At 43.4% G+C, this 19,030-nt stretch overlaps 1 protein-coding gene across 6 annotated transcripts in view; it reads left to right on the top strand.

Annotated features, from left to right (window-relative positions):
* LOC119946736 (transcriptional repressor CTCF-like) overlaps positions 1 to 19,030 on the top strand; it is a 99,514-nt gene that overhangs the window by 5,852 nt on the left and 74,632 nt on the right. For 5 of the 6 annotated variants that reach the window (XM_038768169.1, XM_038768164.1, XM_038768168.1 and 2 more), the window contains 4 exons: positions 12,831 to 13,620; positions 13,902 to 14,072; positions 15,389 to 15,522; positions 15,787 to 15,907. In XM_038768169.1, the coding sequence (XP_038624097.1) occupies positions 12,840 to 13,620; positions 13,902 to 14,072; positions 15,389 to 15,522; positions 15,787 to 15,907 (1,207 nt within the window). In that variant the 5' untranslated portion in view covers positions 12,831 to 12,839. Of the gene's footprint in view, positions 1 to 1,043; positions 1,108 to 12,830; positions 13,621 to 13,901; positions 14,073 to 15,388; positions 15,523 to 15,786; positions 15,908 to 19,030 lie in introns of all 6 variants that reach the window. The other variant, XM_038768166.1, reaches the window with a different exon arrangement.

Here is a 19,030-nt window from a genome sequence, read left to right as displayed (position 1 = left end):
CAGAATTTGTAGAGGATATAATAATAACAACAATAATTGTGGTATTTGTTAAGCACTTACTGTGTGCCAAACACTGTTCTAAGCACTGGGGTAGATATAAGGCAATCAGGTTGTCCCACTTGGGGCCCATAGTCTTAATCCCTATTTGACAAATCAGGTAACTGTGAGGCACAGAGAAGTTAAGTGGCTTGCCCAAGATCATACAGCAGACAAGTGGCAGAGCCAGGTTTAGAACCCACATTCTCTGGCTCCAAAGCCTGTGCTCTTTCCACTAAGTCACGCCATTTCTCGTTCATAGAGGTGAGAAATCGATTAATCAGGGAAGATCTTTGATGGTGTTTTGAGTCAAATGGTGTTATTGTTCCTTCAGCGACCAAGTCAGCAATAACCTGAATCGCTTCTTGCATAGAACTCCTTTGGAGTGCGGGTATGAAGGTTGTGTTTCATAAGAGGTGATTGTGCTGAGCTGTCCACACTTTCTCATCTGGTTCCCTTATTTAGCAGCGTATGAGAAGGGTGGTTGAAGGGTGAGTACAGTCTGTGTCTGTGGAGAAGTATATCTACCTTACAAACATCAGGCCATTGTGTATTCTCATCCAGTTGGTACATTGTGGTTGACTGTAACATGTCTGACAACTCTGCTGTTTCCTATTTTCCCAAGCTCTCAGTACAATGCTCTGCACAGAGTAAGTACTCAATAAATACGATCATTGATGATGGGTAAGACACTCAAGTCCACTGAACCAGTCATTTGGTGAACAGGGTGATGATCAATGGTGAGGAACAGAAAATGTCTGTGCTTCCCCTGCATCTCAAAATGGACGATATAAAGTATTGGGGAGAAAACGGAGAAGTTGAGGAATGCTGGTTGGGTAAGATAAAACAGTGGGATATTGACAAATAAAAATATGTGGGATATAGAAGTCAAAGAAAAAAAATGAAAAAAATACATTAACCAAAAGACATAAATGACTGCTCTCACATAACTGGGATCTGATTCTAGCTCTGTAGAAGGTGTTTTGGTCCTTCTGTTTTCATGCCAGGTCTCAAATCCCACTTGAGTTTCTCAAATGAGATCCTACTAAGGAGGCTGATGTGAACAAAACAGTAAGTACTATTCACTATTCTCAATGTTGTTAACAAATTCCTGGGTCAAATTAAGGTCATGAATTTCTAGACTGTGAGCCTGTTGTTGGGTAGGGACGGTCTCTATATGTTGCCAACTTGTACTTCCCAAGTGCTTAGTACAGTGCTCTGCACACAGTAAGCGCTCAATAAATATGATTGAATGAGTGAAGATAGAAGAAAATCTTAAGATAAACTGAATATACAAACTTGATGGAAAGTTGCAAGAAATTCAGTTTAATGAGTTTTATAAAAGCAGGGGTAACCTGACAGATACAAACAGAAATAGACAGATACTCACCCAGATACACACACAGCACAGAGAAGTGCATATAGTCATTCAGTTGTGTATATACTGAGTTCCTGTTCTGTTCAGAACGTTGGTTCTGAGTGCTTAGGAGAGTACAATACAACAAGCCCGTCGTGGAAAAGTACTTTTTCAGTCAGTCTTAGAGGCATTTTGAGTTTTTACTGTGCTTGATAAGTTGTACATAGCTATTCCCCATTAGAAGAGAGAACTCCAGAGTTGGGGTTAGAGAACCTAGTGAAGAGGAAATGTTTTAATAAATTAATTTTGAAGTCCTGTATGGGACATCCATGAGGACATATTTTGGAGACAATAGGAAATATGAGATTGCAAAAAATTAGAGCTGTCAGGACTGGTAAAATAATCAGTTATATTTGTTAAGCACCTTCTGTACACAGAGCACTGTGCTAAGCACATAGGAAAGAACAGTGCAGTGGTGTTGGTAAACAATCCCTGCCCACTCTTCACCCTCAAAACCCACCTAAAATCACCTGTTCTCCAAGAGCCTTTCCTAGTCTAAGCTCTTCATGTCTCACATCTACCTCTACAATGCATTAAATACCGTCATTATCATCATTATTATTATTAACTCTGCATTTGGCAGTGTAACCCTTGAGCACTTTGATCAGCACTCTGTCATATTTATTGAGCATTTACTGTGTGCAGAGCAGTAAGTAGTAAGCTCTTGGGAGAGTACAGTGTAATGATAAACTGTTACCAGCATTCACTTCCAACAGTGAGTTTACAGTCTAGGGAGGAGAGCCAGACTTTTATATCTCTATTTCTCCATATCTATATCTGTATAGATATAAAGATATGTGGATATCTACGTATAATTTATTTATAATTTTTTAAATAATAATGTTGATATTTGTTAAGCTCTTACAATGTGCACACATTGTTCTAAGCACTGGTAGACCCAGGGCCCAGACTGAGTTCTCTCCTTCCTCTCCCTCTCCTCCCCCTCCCATCCCCCCTGCCTTACCTCCTTCCTCTCCCTACATCTCCTGTATATATGTATATATGCTTGTACATATTTATTACTCTATTTATTTATTTATTTTACTTGTACATATTTATTGTATTTACTTTATTTTGTCAGTATGTTTTGTTTTATTGTCTGTCTCCCCATTCTAGACTGTGAGCCTGCTGTTGGGCAGGGACCGTCTCTATTTGTTGTCAACTTGTACTTCCCAAGCACTTAGTACAGTGCTGTGCACACAGTAAGTGCTCAATAAATATGATTGAATGAATGAATACAAGGTTATCAGGTTGTCCCACTTGGGGCTCATGGTTTTGATCCCCATTTTACAGATGAGTTAACTGAGGCACAGACTAGTTAAGTGACTTGCCCAAAGTCACGCAGTATACAAGTGGCAGAGTTGGGATTAGAATCCACGACCTCTGACTCCCAAGCCTGTGCTCTTTCCACTAAGCCATGTTGCTTCTAAATGAAAATATGTACATAAGTGTTGTGCCTGGGAGGAGAGATGAATGTAGAAACGCTCTGGGCACGTCACTCCCGCAGAAATCTCCAGTGATTGCCTGTCAACCTACGAATCAAGCAAAAACTCCTTACTCTCAGCTTCAAAGCTCTCCATCACCTTGCCCCCTCCTACCTCACCTGCCTTTTCTCCTTCTACAGCCCAGCCCTCACCCTCCGCTCCTCTGCTGGTAACCTCCTCACTTTGCCTCGCTCTCTCCTGTTCCGCTGTTGACCTCTGCCCACGTCCTTCCCCTGGCGTGGAATGCCCTCCCTTCACACATAAGGCAAACTAGTTCTCTCCTCCCTTCAAGCCCTACTGAGAGTTCACGTCCTCCAGGAGGCCTTCCCAGACTGAGCCCCCTTTTTCCGCTCCTCCTCCCCATTGCCTCCCTCCTCTACCCTACCTCCTTCCCCTCCCCTCAGCACTTGTATATATTTGTACCTATTCATTACTCCATTTATTTTACTTGTACATATTTAGTACTGTATTTTTAAATGATGTCCATATAGCTATAATTCTATTTATTCTGGTGGGTTTGACACCTCTCTACAGGTTTTGTTTTCTGTCTCCCCCATCTAGACTGTAAGCCCATTGATGGGTAGGGAACGTCTGTATATGTTGCTGGCTTGTACTTCCCAAGCGCTTAATACAGTGCTCTGCACACAGTAAGTGCTCAATAAATATGATTGAATGAATGAATGAATATAGGGAGCAAGTCAGGGAGTTGCAGAAGGGTGAGGAATAGCGAAGGAGTGTTTAGTCAGGGAAGGCCTCTTGGAGGAGATGTGCCTTCAATAAGACTTTGAAGAGGGGGAAAGTAAATGTCAGATATGATGAAGGAGGATATTCCAGGCCAGAGGCAAGACAAAGGGCGAAATGTCAGTGGCAAGATAGATGAGATTGAGGTTCAGTGAGAAGATTAGCATTAGAGAAGAAAATGAGTGGGCTCGATTGAAGGAGGAGAGTGGTGAAGTGAGGTAGGAGGGGACAAGGTGATTGAGTGTTTTAATAAAGCCAGTGGTGAGGAGTTTCTGTTTGATGAGGAGGTGAATGGGCAAGCACTGGAGATTCTTGAGGAGGGGGGAAACATGGCTTGAATATCTTTTTAGAAAAATGATCCAGGCAGTACAGTGGAGTATGGACTGGAGTGGGGAGAGACAGGAGTGACTTTCCTGTCACTGTTGACGGCACTACCATCCTTCCCATCTCACAAACCCACAGCCTTGGTGTCATCCCTGACTTCACTCTGTCATTCACCCCACACATCCAAATCCGTCACCAAAACCTGCTGGTCTCACCTTCACAACATCGCCCAGATCTGCCCTTTCTTCCCCATCCAAACCACTACTTTGTTAGTTCAGTCACTCATTATATCCCGACTCGATTACTGCGTCAGCGTCCTTTCTGATCTCCCAACCTCCTGTCTCTCCCTGCATTAGTCTATACTTCGCTCTGCTGCCTGGGATTATCTTTCTACAGAAATGCTCTGGGCATGTCACCCACCTCCTCAAAAATCTCTAGTGGTTGCCTATCAACTATGCTTGAAGTAAAAACTCCTCACTATTGGCTTCAAAGCTCTCCATCACCTCACCCTACCTCATCTCCCTTCTCTCCTTCTACAGCCCAGCCTGCACACTCCGCTCTTCTGCCACTAATCTCCTCACTGTGCCTCGTTCTCGCCTGTCCCGCTGTTGATCCCAAGCCCATGTCCAACCTCTGGCCTGGAACGTCCTCGCTCTTCACATCCACCAAATTAGCTCTCTTCCCTCCTTCAAAGCCCTACTGAGAGCTCGCCTCCTCCAGGAGGCCTTCCCAGACTGAACCCCCCCTTTTCCTCTGCTCCTTCTCCCCTCCCCATCGCCCATACTTCCTCCCTCTGCCCTACCCCTTTCCCCGCCCCATAGCACTTTTGTATATTTGTACATATTTATTATTCTATTTATTTTATTAATGATGTGTATATATCTATAATTCCATCGATCTATTTTGATACCATTAATGCCAGTCTACTTGTTTAAAGCCTGTTGTTGAGTAGGTATTGTCTCTCACTGTTGCCAAATTGTACTTTCCAAGCGCTTAGTACAGTGCTCTTCACACAGTAAGCACTTAATAAATACGACTGAATGAATGAATGAAAGGGGGCAGAAGGTCAGCAAGTCTGCTGATGCAATAGTCAAGGCGGGATGGGATAAATGATTGGATTAACGTGGTAGCAGTTTGGATGGAGAGGAAAGGGTGGATTTTAGTGATGTAAAGATGGGACCGGCAGGATTTACTGATGGATTGAATATGAGGATTGAGTGAGAGAGAGGAGTCAAGGATAACATCAAGACTTGTGAAACAGGAAGGATGGTGGTGCCACCCACAGTGATAGAAAAGTTAAGGGAAGGACAGGATTTGGGTGAGAAAAGTTCTCTTTTAGTCATATTAAGTGTGAGGTGATAGAAGGACATCCAGGAAGAGATTCCTTGAAGGCAGGAGATGTGAAACTGCAGAGAGGGAGAGAGGTTTAGGGCTGGAGAATGGTCTACCAACTTTTTGTACTGTACACTCCCAAGTGCTAAGTACAGTACCCTGCACACAATTAGCATTCAATAATAGTGATGGCATTTATTAAGCACTTACTATGTGCAAAGCACTGTTCTAAGTGCTGGGGAGGCTACAAGGTGATCAGGTTGGCCCACGGGGCCTCACAGTCTTAATCCCCATTTTACAGATGAGGTAACTGAGACACAGAAAAGTTCATTCATTCATTCAATCAATCATATTTATTGAGCACTTACTGTGTGCAGAGCACTGTACTAAACGCTTAGGAAGTACAAGTTGACAACATATAGAGACGGTCCCTACCCAAAAGTGGGCTCACAGTCTTGAAGGGGGAGACAGAGAACAAAACAAAAAAACATATTAACAAAATAAAATAAGTAGAATAAATATGTACAAGTAAAATAAATAAATAAATAGAGTAGTAAATACGTACAAACATATATACATATATACAGGTGCTGTGGGGAAGGGAAGGAGGTAAGGCCGGGGGGGATGGAGAGGGGGAGGAGGAGAAGTTAAGTGACTTGCCCAAAGTCACACAGCTGACAGTTGGCGGAGCTGGGATTTGAACCCATCACCTTTGACTTCCAAGTCCATACTCTTTACAATGAGCCAAGCTACTTCTCTATAAACACGCTCAATAAATACAGTTGATTGATTGACTGAGTGCTTACTGTGTATAGGACACTATACTAAGTGCTTGGTTGAGTACAAAGTAACATAGTTGGGAAACGTTTTCTGTCCACCAACAAGTTTACAGGCTGGAGTGGAAGGCAGACTTTAGTATAGATTAATAAATTACAAATAGGTACATAAGTCCAGTGGACCTGAGTGTGAATGAAGGGAGTAAATTCAAGTGCAGTTAGCTAGTTGTTCGTTCAGAACAGGTAAACCAAGAATCTTCTGATCTTTGTGGCAAAAATGGAAAGCATTCTGGCTTGAGCATGCCATTGTCCATGAGAAACATTATGACCTAGTGGAAAGAGCATGGGCTTAGGAGCAAGAGGACCAGGATTCTAATCCCGGCTCAGCCACTCATCTTCTGTATGACATTGGGAGAGTAAGTTAACTTACTTGTGCCTCAGTTCCTTCATTTGCAGGTGGGAATTCAATACTTATGCCCCCTCATCCTTAGACTGCATGCTTTATGTGAGACCTGATTACCTTATATCTGCTCTAGGAATTAATGTAGTGATTGGCATACAGTAAGTGCTTAACAAATACTACTCCTTACCTCCCCCTGTTCCTTCTCTCCCTTCTGCTCCTCCTCTTCCTCCTCCCCTCCACTTCTTTGAGCAGCATGGCCTAGTGGAACCGTGTGCAGGCTTGGGAATCAGAGAACCCAGATTCTAATCCCAGCTCTGCCATTTGTCTATTGTGTGTCCTTGGGCAAGTCATACAACTTCTGTGCCTCCGTTATTTCACCTGTAAAATGAGGATTAAGACTGTTAAATCTCACTTTGATGATCTGATTAGTTTGTACCTACTAAAACACTTAATGCAGTGCATGACAGTAAGTGGCTGACAAATGCCATTAAAAAAATTGTTTCTGGAGTGAAAAAAGAGGAGGATTGGACTTCCCAAATAATATGGAAATATGGGAGGGGTGGATCCTGATCTCTTACATCGCGCTGCTGTTAGATTCGGAAACTTCTGTTTGACAAGATTGAGATTAAGACTGCTCAATTATTTGATAACAAAATTAACTATGCTGTTTTTAGAGCACCCAAGGAAGATGGGAAATCAGAAACTCCAGCCAGGATATGCTTAATAGGTCTGAAGTGGCCCAGTAATTATGACCATATGAATTCCCAAACACTATGCTGGCTAAAATTGAGAATTTAATCAATATTTCATATTGAAAAGTTGATATTTTTGGAGACAATTAATCATATTTATTGAGTTATTTACACTGTTTAGAGAACTCATGGAATTGATGAACAACTGCAGTGGTCTTCTGCTTAATGCCTGAAGCAAGCACAATTACATACACCACCCCTACCCTGCCAAATGAAAGAAAAATAACCTGGACTCATTCTGATCTAGGCAATTGCATCCTATTGATTAAATCAAATTTGACAGAGGAACTCAGAAACATTCCAGTCACAGCAGCCAATCATGGAACTAAACATTGGTTGGATTATTATCCCATATGCCCATGCTCACCCTGCCCTTAGAATTACTGCATCAAAACTGGCCTCCAAACCACCAAAACACTTGAACATAATGCTTGTGAAAAATGAAGTCATCTGCTGTGAACGCTGTGACAACATCATAGCAACCCTGCTGAAAAAGGAAAATCAATCCGCAGAAGTAAATATACATAGTAAATGGTCATTTCTCTGTGGTGCTGCAGTCCAGGCAGCTATCAACATGCTGGGGCACAGCTAGAAGAGGACCAAAACTTGTTGGTTGCAAATAGTTATGAAATGAAAGATTTAGTTGTCGATAATCATGATTATGATTATTATGATTATTGACAAATAAGCCTTTAATAATAATTATCATTATTATTAATAGTAATAATGTGTCAAGCACAGTTCTAAGTGCTGTGACAAGCATAAATTAATCAGTCCCTGTTCCACTTGAGACTCAGAGTCTTAATCCTTGTTTTCCAGATGACATAATTGAGGCCCAGAAACGTTAATTGATTTGTCCATGGTCATATCATGACGTGGCAGAGCCGGGATTAGAGCCCACAACGTTCTCTATCCATGCTTTATCCATTATGCCACGCTGCTTCTTTAATTTTTGAGAAACACTGATTATACCTAAGAACTCAGATAAAGTAAGGTTTTCAAAATCATGATTCACTACTTAGAAACCAAATTACGGAATACGCAGGACAGATGGAGAGATGCCAGAGCAGACTGTGCAGCCTATCATAAAAGCAAAATTTTCCACACTTCGTTAAAGACCTTATGTGGCCCTGTACATGATTCCCATCACCAGTTTTCCCATCCAAATACTTCACCTGTATACTTAGTCCCTCCCTCAGCATTTAGGTGATCACTCCATCTCCACCCCTTTTCTGTAATTTATTTTAATGCCTGCTTTCTCCACTAGGCTATAAGTCTTTTAAAGCAGAAAAGGCCACCAGGGATCTTGCCAAATCCAGTGGCCTCCACTCCATCCTAATCCTCCTGTCCATCACCCCCTTCTCCTGGAAACATTATCCATCCATGGCTTCAGTGACACTGTCCTCTCTGGGTTTTCCTCCTATCACTCTGACCCCTCGTTCTCAGTCTCTTTTGTGGGCTCTTCCTTTGCCTTCCAGTCCCTAACTGTGAGGGTGCCTCAGGGTTCAGTTTTAGATCCCCTTTTATTCTTCATCTACACCCACTCCCTTGGAGAACTCATTTGCTCCTGTGGCTTCAACTACCACCTCTATGCGGATGATATCCAAATCTACAGAAGCAGCATGGCTCAATGGAAAGATCACGGGCTTGGGAGTCAGAGGTAATGGGCTCTAATCCCGGCTCCGCCACTTGTCAGCTGTGTGACTTTGGGCAAGTCGCTTAACTTCTCGGAGCCTCAGTTACCTCATCTGTAAAATGGGGATTAAGACTGTGAGCCTCGCATGGGACAGCCTTTTCACTTTGTATCCCCCCTAGTGCTTAGAACAGTGCTTCACACCTAGTGAGCACTTAACAAATGCCATCATAATTATTATTACATCTCTCCTCTCTCTCCCTTTCTCCTTCTCCCTTTCTCTCTCTCTCTCTCTCTCTCTCTCTCTCTCTCTCTCTCTCTCTCTCTCTCTCTCTCTCTCTCTCTCTCTCTCTCTCTTTTTCTCCCTCTCCCTCCTCCTCCCCCATCTCTCTTTCTCTTGTCTTGCATTTTCCCTTGGTCGTTTTCTCATCACTTTAAGCTTAACATGTCTGAAACAGAATCTCATCTTCCCACCCAAACCCTGTCCTCCCCCTGACTTTCCCATCACTATATAGATGGCGCCATTATCCTTCCTGTCTCAATAGCCCATAACCTTGGTGTTATATTAGTACAATCACTCATCATATCCCAACTGTATTGGCCCCTCACCATCCTTTCTAATCTCTCAGCCTCCTGTATATCCCCGCTTCAGTCTAAACTTCACTCTGCTGCCCAGATTATCTTTCTACAGAAACGTTCTGGGCATGTCACCCCCTCCTCAAATTTCCAGTGGTTGGCTATCAACCTAGGCCTGAAGCAAAAACTCCTCACTATTAGTTTAAAGCCCTCCATCACATTGCCCCTTCTTACCTCACCTCCCTTCTTTCCTTCTACATCCCAGCTCACATACTCTGCTCCTCCTGTACTGACCTTCTTACTGGGCCTCATTGTCGCATTTACTGTTGTTGACCCATGGCCCATGCACATCCCACCTCTGGCCCCGAATGCCCTCTCTCCTCAAGTCTGCCAAACTAGCACACTTCCCCCCTTCAAAACCCTACTGAAAGCTCACCTCCTTCAAGAGGCCTTCTCCCCTCTTTCTTTGCCCCCCCCACCCCCTCCCTGTTTGCCCTGACTTGCTCCCTTTGCTCTACCCACCTCCCCACCCCACAGCACTGGTATATATAGTAGTAATAATAATAATGACATTTATTAAGTGCTTACTATGTGCAAAGCACTCACTAGTCTAAGCACTGGTGAGGTTACAAAGTGATCAGGTTGTCCCACGGGGGGCTTACAGTCTTAATTCCCATTTTGCAGATGAGGTCACTGAGGCTCAGAGAAGTGAAGTGACTTGCCCAGAGTCACACAGCTGACAATTGACAGAGCAGGGATTTGAACCCATGACCTCTGACTCCAAAGCCTGTGTTCTTTTCACTGAGCACACTTTTGTCTTCTAGACTGTGAACCCACTGTTGGGTAGGGACTGTCTCTATATGTTGGCAACTTGTACTTCCCAAGCGCTTAGTACAGTGCTCTGCACACAGTAAGCGCTCAGTAAATACGACATTGATTGATTGAGCCACGCTGCTTCTCACTATTGGCTCAAAACTCTCCATCACATTGCCCCTTCTTACCTCACTTCCATTCTACATCCCAGCTCGCATACCCACCCACATTCCAGCCCGCATATAGTACTTATTTAAAATTAAAATACTATTTATTTTTATTAATGATGTTATATAACTATAATTCTATTTACAGTGATGCACCTGGTGCCTGTCTCCTCCCTTCTAGACCATGAGCCCATTGCAGGCAGGGATTGTTGCTATTACTTGCTGAATTTTACTTCCCAGGCACTTAGTATAGTCCTCTGTACCCAGTAAGCACTCAATAAATATGATTGAATGAAAGAATTAGTGAATCCTTGACTACTCTCTCTCATTCAGTCCACATACTAAATCCTGTTGGTCCCGTCAAAACATTGCTAAAAATCTGTCCTTTCCTCTCCTTCCAAACTGCTACAATGTTAATACAGGCACTCGTATCCCACAGGGATTACTGTATCAGCCTCATTTCTGACCTCCTAGCCTCCTTTCTCTCCCCATTCCAGTCCATACTTCACTCTGCTGCCAGATTATCTATCTACAGAAACGTTCTGGGCATGTCACCCCCCCCCCGTCAAAAATCTCTAATGGCTACCTGTCCATCAAACAAAAACTCTATCACTGTTGGCTTCAAAGCTCTCTATCACCTTGCTCTCTTCTACCTCACCTTCCTTCTCTCCTCTACACCCCAGCCCGCACACTCTGCACCTCTGCTGCTAACCTCCTCTCTCTGCCTCATTATTGCCTGTCCTTCTGTCGATCCCTGGCCCATGCCCTACATCTGGCCTAGAATGTCCTCCCTCCTCAAATTCACAAAACAATCACACTTCCTCCCCTTCTAAGCCCTAATGAAGGTTCACCTCCTGCAAGAGGCCTTCCCAGACTAAGCGCCCCTTTTCCTCAGCTCCCCCTCCTATTCACATTGCTCTGACTTGCTCCCTTTGCTCTACCCCCCGCCCCACAGCACTTTTTTTTTGTGTGTGTCTTTGTGTGTGTATAAATTTAGTTGTATATATGTATATCTAAAATCTATTATTTATATTAATGCCTGTTTACTTGTTTTAGTGTGTATATGTATATATAATTCTATTTATTCATATTTATGCTGTTGATGCCTGTTTACTTGTTTTGATGTCTGTCTTCCCCGTTCTAGATTGTAAGCCCATTTTGGGCAGGGAAGCTCTTAATGAATACGATTGAATGAATGAGGGAATATGAAAAGTTCTGTTTTAGTCTGCTGAGTTTGAAATTCCTCCCTGGAATGCCCTGAAAGAAAGAAGAGATGTAGAATTGAATTGTAGGGGAGAGTCAGGACTGGAATGGGAGATTTGGAAGTCTTCCATATAGAAGCCACGTGAGGAGCTCCCAGTATGCAAAAGAGCAGGTACTGAAGGGAAAATAGAACCAGAGCAAAACTATGAGGGACAGAGCAGTTTGGGAATGAGAAGGATTAAAGGAACCAGATAATGAAACTTAAACCAAGAGGTAGGAGATCCAGGTTAGTGTAAGTTACCAGCAAAAGTGTAGTGTGGTAATGTTTCAAGAAGGGGAGGAAGTAGTCTACAATGTCAAATGTAGTCAGGGGGTCAAGGAGGATTTAATCAGTGGTAGTTTTTAAACCCCAACTATGTGCACAGTACTGTACTAAGCACTTGGGAGAATAGAATACTACAGAATTAGCAGACACATGCCCTGCCCATAGAGCAGAGCTTATTGGTTTTGACTAAGATCGTCGGTGATGAGCAAAAGGGTTGAAAACCTAATGAGGTGGATCAAGGAGAGAGTTAGTGAAAAGGAAATGAAGGCAGCTGTTGTGTATGGTGAGTTCCAGCAATTTGATTAGAAATGGAAATAGGAAGATGGGAAAATTGCAGAGGAAGGTCATGAGGTCAAGAGGTTTTTTAAAAATTTTTGAAAAGACTTGGGCCATGTTTTAGTATCAAGGAAAGGAGATACCGGAGGTTGAAAAAGAATGGAAAGAGGAAAGAAAAGGGAGGTCAAGTGTTTTTACAGAGTGAAAGAGGCTTTAGGAAGTAATCAGGAGACTTTTTCATGAGAATTTACGGAAAATTATGAGGAAAAATAAATGTGGGCCAGCAAGGGAGAAAGTTAGGTTAAAACTTTGGGAAGTAGATCCCTGATCATTTCAATTATACCAAAATTATAAAGCTCAAATATTGCTCCTCAATTTTTAGGAAATCTCAAAACTTGAGAAGCCCTAGCCCTAAGTGACTTTCTCATACATTACTTCTTTTAATTTTGCCAACGTATTTGAATTGTAGGGTGCAGATTAGTCTTAGTAGTAATAGCATTTAACATTTACTGAGCCCTGGGAAAGACTGGGTTAAGCAGGTATTTTATAATTTACTGTTTATGTTTTTAAAGGCAGAGGAAATGGAAGGTGAAACTATTGAAGCCATTGTGGAAGACTCTGAAACCTTCATTAAAGGAAAAGAGAGAAAAACTTACCAAAGACGTCGGGAAGGGGGCCAGGAGGAGGATGCTTGCCATTTGCCCCAAAACAGGCCAGATGGAAATGATGAGGTACAAGATGTCAACAGTAGTGTGCAGATGGTAATGATGGAACAGCTGGACCCTACTCTTCTTCAAATGAAGACTGAAGTGATGGAAGGAACAGTACCCCAAGAAGCAGAGGCTTCTGTAGATGACACACAGATAATTACACTCCAAGTTGTTAATATGGAAGAACAACCTTTAAATCTTGGGGAACTTCAGCTTGTTCAGGTACCTATTCCAGTGACTGTACCTGTTGCTGCCACAGCAGTAGAAGGACTTCAGAGGACTTATGAAAACGATGTGTCAAAAGAAGGCATTCAGGAAGGAGAGCCTTTGATATGTCACACGTTACCTTTGCCTGAAGGGTTCCAGGTGGTGAAAGTAGGTGCTAATGGTGAGGTGGAGACTCTAGAGCAAGGAGAACTGCGGTCCCAAGAAGATACCAGTTGGCAGAAAGATCCGGACTATCAGCCTCCAACCAAAAAAACAAAAAAATCTAAAAAGAGCAAACTTCGTTACACAGAGGAGGGGAAAGATGTTGATGTTTCTGTATATGACTTTGAAGAAGAGCAGCAAGAGGGTTTACTGTCAGAAGTTAATGCAGAAAAGGTGGTTGGTAATATGAAGCCCCCTAAGCCAACAAAAATTAAAAAGAAAGGTAAATGTGAATATCTCTTTCTTATTCTTGCCTCATAATCCTGGATGAACAGGAACAAACATCAATACAAGATTCTTTTTCTTGAATCTTTTGTGTGGGCTCGATCTTGGAAAAACAGTAATTTTTTAGTTTAATTAGTGCTTGGAAAAGGATTTTCTAAGATTTCTTATTTTACTGCTTTGCAATTTACTTTTGGAAGTTTGATTAGACATGATTGCTAAGAATGTTTTTAATTGGAATTCAGAATGTTGCTAAGGTCATATTCTTCACTTTTGTGTTAGGTGTGAAGAAGACATTCCAGTGTGAGCTATGTAGTTATACATGTCCCCGCCGTTCTAATTTGGATCGTCATATGAAAAGTCACACTGATGAAAGACCACACAAGTGTCATCTCTGTGGCAGAGCTTTCCGGACAGTCACTCTACTAAGGAACCACCTTAATACTCACACAGGTTTTGTATAGAAAAGGAATGTCAAATGGGGATCTCACTGTATCTTAAAATTCTGTATTTATTGTGATTCATAAAACATAGGCTTTCACACTATGCATCCTGAAGAAACTATTTATAATTATACACTGTAACCTTTTGTATAAACTCCTTCATTGATTCATAAATTAGAATGTCCTTACTCTTCACCACGTCTACCGTAAGCTTCATATATATATAATCTCATCCTGTCCTAACTGGATTACTGCATTGGCCTCCTTTATGATCTCCTGTCTTCCTGTCTCTCCCCGCTTCAGTCTATTCTTCTTTCTGCTGCCTGGATTATCTTTGTACAGAAGCTCCCTGTGTATCAATCAATCAATCAATCAATCGTATTTATTGAGCGCTTACTATGTGCAGAGCACTGTACTAAGCGCTTGGGAAGTACAAATTGGCAACACATAGAGACAGTCCCTACCCAACAGTGGGCTCACAGTCTAAAAGAGGGAGACAGAGAACAGAACCAAACATACCAACAAAATAAAATAAATAGGATAGAAATGTACAAGTAAAATAAATAAATAAATAAATAAATAGAGTAATAAATATGTACAACCATATATACATATTTACAGGTGCTGTGGGGAAGGGAAGGAGGTAAGATGGGGGGATGGAGAGGGGGACGAGGGGGAGAGGAGGGAAGGGGCTCAGTCTGGGAAGGCCTCCTGTGCATGTCACTCCACTCCTCAAAAATCTCTTGTGGTTGCCTTTCAACCTTCGCCTGAAGCCAAAAACTCACTGTTGGCTTCAAAGCTCTCCATCACCTCGACCCCTCTTACCTCACTTCCCTTCTCTCCTTCTCCAGCCCAGCCCATACACTCTGCTCCTCTGCAGCTAACCTCTTCACTAGGCCTTGTTCTTGCATGTCCCACCATCGACCCCTGGCCCGCATCCTACCCAAGCCTGGAATGCTTGCCCTCCACACATCTGCCAAACTAGCTCTCTTCCTCCTTCAAAGCCCTACTGAGAGCTCACCTATTCTAGGAGGCCTTCCCAGACTGAGGTCCCCATTTCCTTCACTCCTCTTCCCCTCCCCATCACTCCCCATACCCCCCTCTGTCTTACCCCCTTCTATTTATTCTGATGGTATTGACACCTGTTTACTTGTTTTGTTGTCTGTCTCCCCTTTCTAGACTGTGAGCCCGTTGTTGGGTAGGGACCATCTATATATGTTGCCGATTTATACTTCCCAAGCTCTTACTTAGTACGATGTTCTGTAAACAGTAAGCGCTTAATAAATATGATTGAATGAATGAATTGTGTTCCATTTTCTATTTTAGGCACTCGCCCTCACAAGTGCCCAGATTGTGACATGGCTTTCGTTACCAGTGGAGAGTTGGTTCGACATCGCCGTTATAAACATACCCATGAAAAACCATTCAAGTGCTCAATGTGTGACTATGCCAGTGTGGAAGTGAGTGTACCATGACTTCTAGTTCATCCTTTATTTCAATATAGTAAGATATGAACCTCCAGATTGGTCTGGGAGAAATTATATGTGATTTAACGAAATGTAAAAAGTTTTTAGTCTATGGCATTTTCTACTCTGTTAGACAAGTTTGAACCAAAGTACCATAATTTGAGAGTAAAAGGGTGTTTTGAAGACCTTTTTGGTGTATTTAACTTTGGCCCATCAAAACTAAGGTTCACTCAAGGGGATTTGATATTTGTGTTTCAGGTCAGCAAATTGAAGCGACACATTCGCTCTCATACTGGAGAGCGTCCATTCCAGTGCAGCTTGTGCAGTTATGCCAGCAGGGATACTTATAAGCTGAAAAGACACATGAGAACTCATTCTGGTATTTGTTACTTTCTTGTGATTATTCTAAATTACGTTAGGTATTGGATTTTTCTAAGACTTTACAGGGCCTCTAGATAAAGACCTAAGTAAAATAGAAACCTAGGTGATAATGTAAAGCAATAAAATATGAAATTGGAAAATATGTAATCTCAGTCAAATATCTTAATACACCGGGTGGAATTTATGTTGACGAATATATTTCTTTTATTCCACAACCTCTCCTTGGAAAATAAAAAGTAAATTTTATTATTGAATTAAGCACCCAAATAATTGCTTATGTTGAAAGAGGTAAGGATAGGCAAAATCAGGAAGTCCCTTATTATAGATTTTACAGGCCTCAGTCTTTAGATTATGAAGGATTTGCAGGATGTTGCACCTTAAATTCCAGCAGTGATTATTCATTCATTCATTCATTCATTCAATCGTATTTATTAAGCGCTTACTGTGTGCAGAGCACCTTACTAAGCACTTGGGATGTGCAAATGGGCAACATATAGAGACGATCCGTACCCAACAATGGGCTCACAGTCTAGAATGGGTAGACAAACAACAAAACAAAACAAGTAGACAGGTTTCAATACCATAAGAATAGATGAATAGAATTACAGCTGTATACAGATAATTAATAAAATAGAGTAATAAATATGTACAAATAAAAACAAGTGCTATGGGGAGGGGAAGAGAGGAGGGCAGAGGGAGGGAATGGAAGCAATGGGGAGGGGAGGAGGAGAAGAGGAAAAGGGGGGCTCAGTCTGGGAAGGCCTCCTGGAGGAGGTGGGCTCTCAGGGCTTTGAAGGGAGGAAGAGAGCTAGTTTGCTGGTTGTGTGGAGGGAGGACATTCCAGGCCATGGGTAGGATGTGGGCCAAGAGTCAACAGCGGGACAGGCAAAACGAGGCACAGTGAGGCAGTGGCAGAGGAGCAGAGTATGCAGGCTGGGCTACAGAAGGAGAGAAGGGAGGTGAGGTAGGAGAGGTCAAGGTGATGGAGAGCTTTGAAGTGAATAGAGAGAAGGGAGGTGAGGTAGGAGAGGTCAAGGTGATGGAGAGCTTTGAAGCCAATAGGAGTTTTTACTTCATGCAGAGTTTGGTAGGCAACCTCTGAAGATTTATGAGGAGGGGAGTGACATGCACAGAGCCTTTCTGTAGAAAGATAGTCCAGGATAATCAATCAACCAAACAATCAATCGTATTTATTGAGTGCTTACTGTGTGCAGAGCACTGTACTAAGCGCTTGGGAAGTACAAGTTGGCAACATATAGAGATGGTCCCTACCCAACAATGGGCTCACAGTTTAGAAGGGGGAGACAGAGAACAAAACATATTAACAAAATAAATAGAATAGATATGTACAGGTAAAATAAATAAATAAATAGAGTAATAAATACGTACATACATATATACAGGTGCTGTGGGGAACGGAAGGAGGTAAGGCGGCGGGGATGGAGAGGGGAAGGAGGGGGAGAGGAAGGAGGGGACTCAGTCTGGGAAGGCCTTCTGGAGGAGGTGAGCTCTCAGTAGGGCCTTGAAGGGAGGAAGAGAGCTAGCTTGGCGAGGCACGATGAGGAGAGTAGCAGCAGAGGAACAGAGGGTGTGGGTTGGGCTGTAGAAGGAGAGAAAGGAGGTGAGGTAGGAGGGGGCGAGGTGATGGAGAGCCTTGAAGCCGAGGGTGAGGAGTTTCTGCCTGATGCGTAGGTTGAGTGGTAGCCACTGGAGATTTTTGAGGAGGGGAGTAACATGCCCAGAGCGTTTCTGGACAAAGACAATCCGGGCAGTAGCGTGAAGTATGGATTGAATTATGGCCGGAGTAGCACTTGAGGGAGGAGGGCTTCTCTGAGGATACTGCTGGGAAGGATGGGAGAGTAGCAGAGAGTGTTGAGAGCCGGGGGTTGGAGAAGGGAGGGGAGGGACTTTGGGGAGGTCAGACCTGATGGATTTAATTTTATTAATGAAGTAGGAGATCATAGTGAAGTAGGATAACAGAGTGAAGTATAGACTGAAGTGGGGAGAGACACGAGGATGGGAGATTGGAGAGGAGGCTGATACAGTAGTCCCGACGGGATAGGATGAGAGCTTGAACAAGCAGGGTAGCGGTTTGGATGGAGAAGAATGGGCAGATCTTGGCAATGTTGCGGAGCTGAGACCGGCAGGTTTTGGTGATGGCTTGGATGTGAGGGGTGAACGAGAGAGCGGAGGCGAGGATGACACCAAGGTTGCGGGCCTGTGAGACGGGAATGATGGTAGTGCCATCAACAGTGATGGGAAAGTCAGGGAGAGGGCAGGGTTTGGGAGGGAAGACAAGGAGTTCAGACTTGGACAAGTTGAGTTTTAGGTGGCGGGCAGGCATCCAGATGGAGATGTCCTGAAGGCAGGAGGAGATGCGAGCCTGGAGAGAGGGGGAGAGAGCAGAGGCAGAGATTTAGATCTGGGTGTCATCAGCGTAGAGATGATAGTTGAAGCTGTGGGAGCAAATGAGGTCACCAAGGGAGTGAGTGTAGATCGAGAACAGAAGGGGACCAAGCACTGAACCTTGAGGAACCCCTACAGTAAGGGGGTGAGAGGGGGAGAAGGAGCCTGCAGAAGAAACTGAGAATGAACGACCGGAGAGATAAGAGGAGAACCAGGAGAGGACGGAGTCTGTGAAGCCAAGGTTGGATAGGGTGTTGAGGAGAATGGGGTGGTCCACAGTGTTGAAGGCAGCTGAGAGGTCGAGGAGGTTTAGGATAGAGTATGAGCCGTTGGATTTGGAAAGCAGGAGGTCATTGGTGACCTTTGAGAAGGCAGTTTCCGAGGAATGTAGGGGACGGAAGCCAGACTGGAGGGGGTTGAGGGGAGAGTTCGTGTTGAGAAATTCTAGGCAGCACGTGTAGATGACTCGTTCAAGGAGTTTGGAAAGGAATGGTAGGAGGGAGATGGGGCAATAACTAGAAGGTGAGGTGAGGTCAAGAGAGGGTTTTTTTAGGATGGGAGAGACATGGGCATGTTTGAAGGCAGAGGGGAAGGAACCAGTGGAGAGTGAGCGGTTGAAGATGGAAGTTAAGGAGGGGAGAAGGGATGGAGCGAGAGATTTAATGAGATGAGAAGGGTTGGGGTCAGAAGCACAGGTGGCCGGAGTAGCACTTGA

Source organism: Tachyglossus aculeatus, chromosome Y3 (assembly GCF_015852505.1).
Source record: "Tachyglossus aculeatus isolate mTacAcu1 chromosome Y3, mTacAcu1.pri, whole genome shotgun sequence".
NCBI lineage: Eukaryota > Metazoa > Chordata > Mammalia > Monotremata > Tachyglossidae > Tachyglossus > Tachyglossus aculeatus.
Note: the sequence above shows the minus strand (reverse complement) of the source record. Positions and strands in the feature narration are given on the sequence as shown.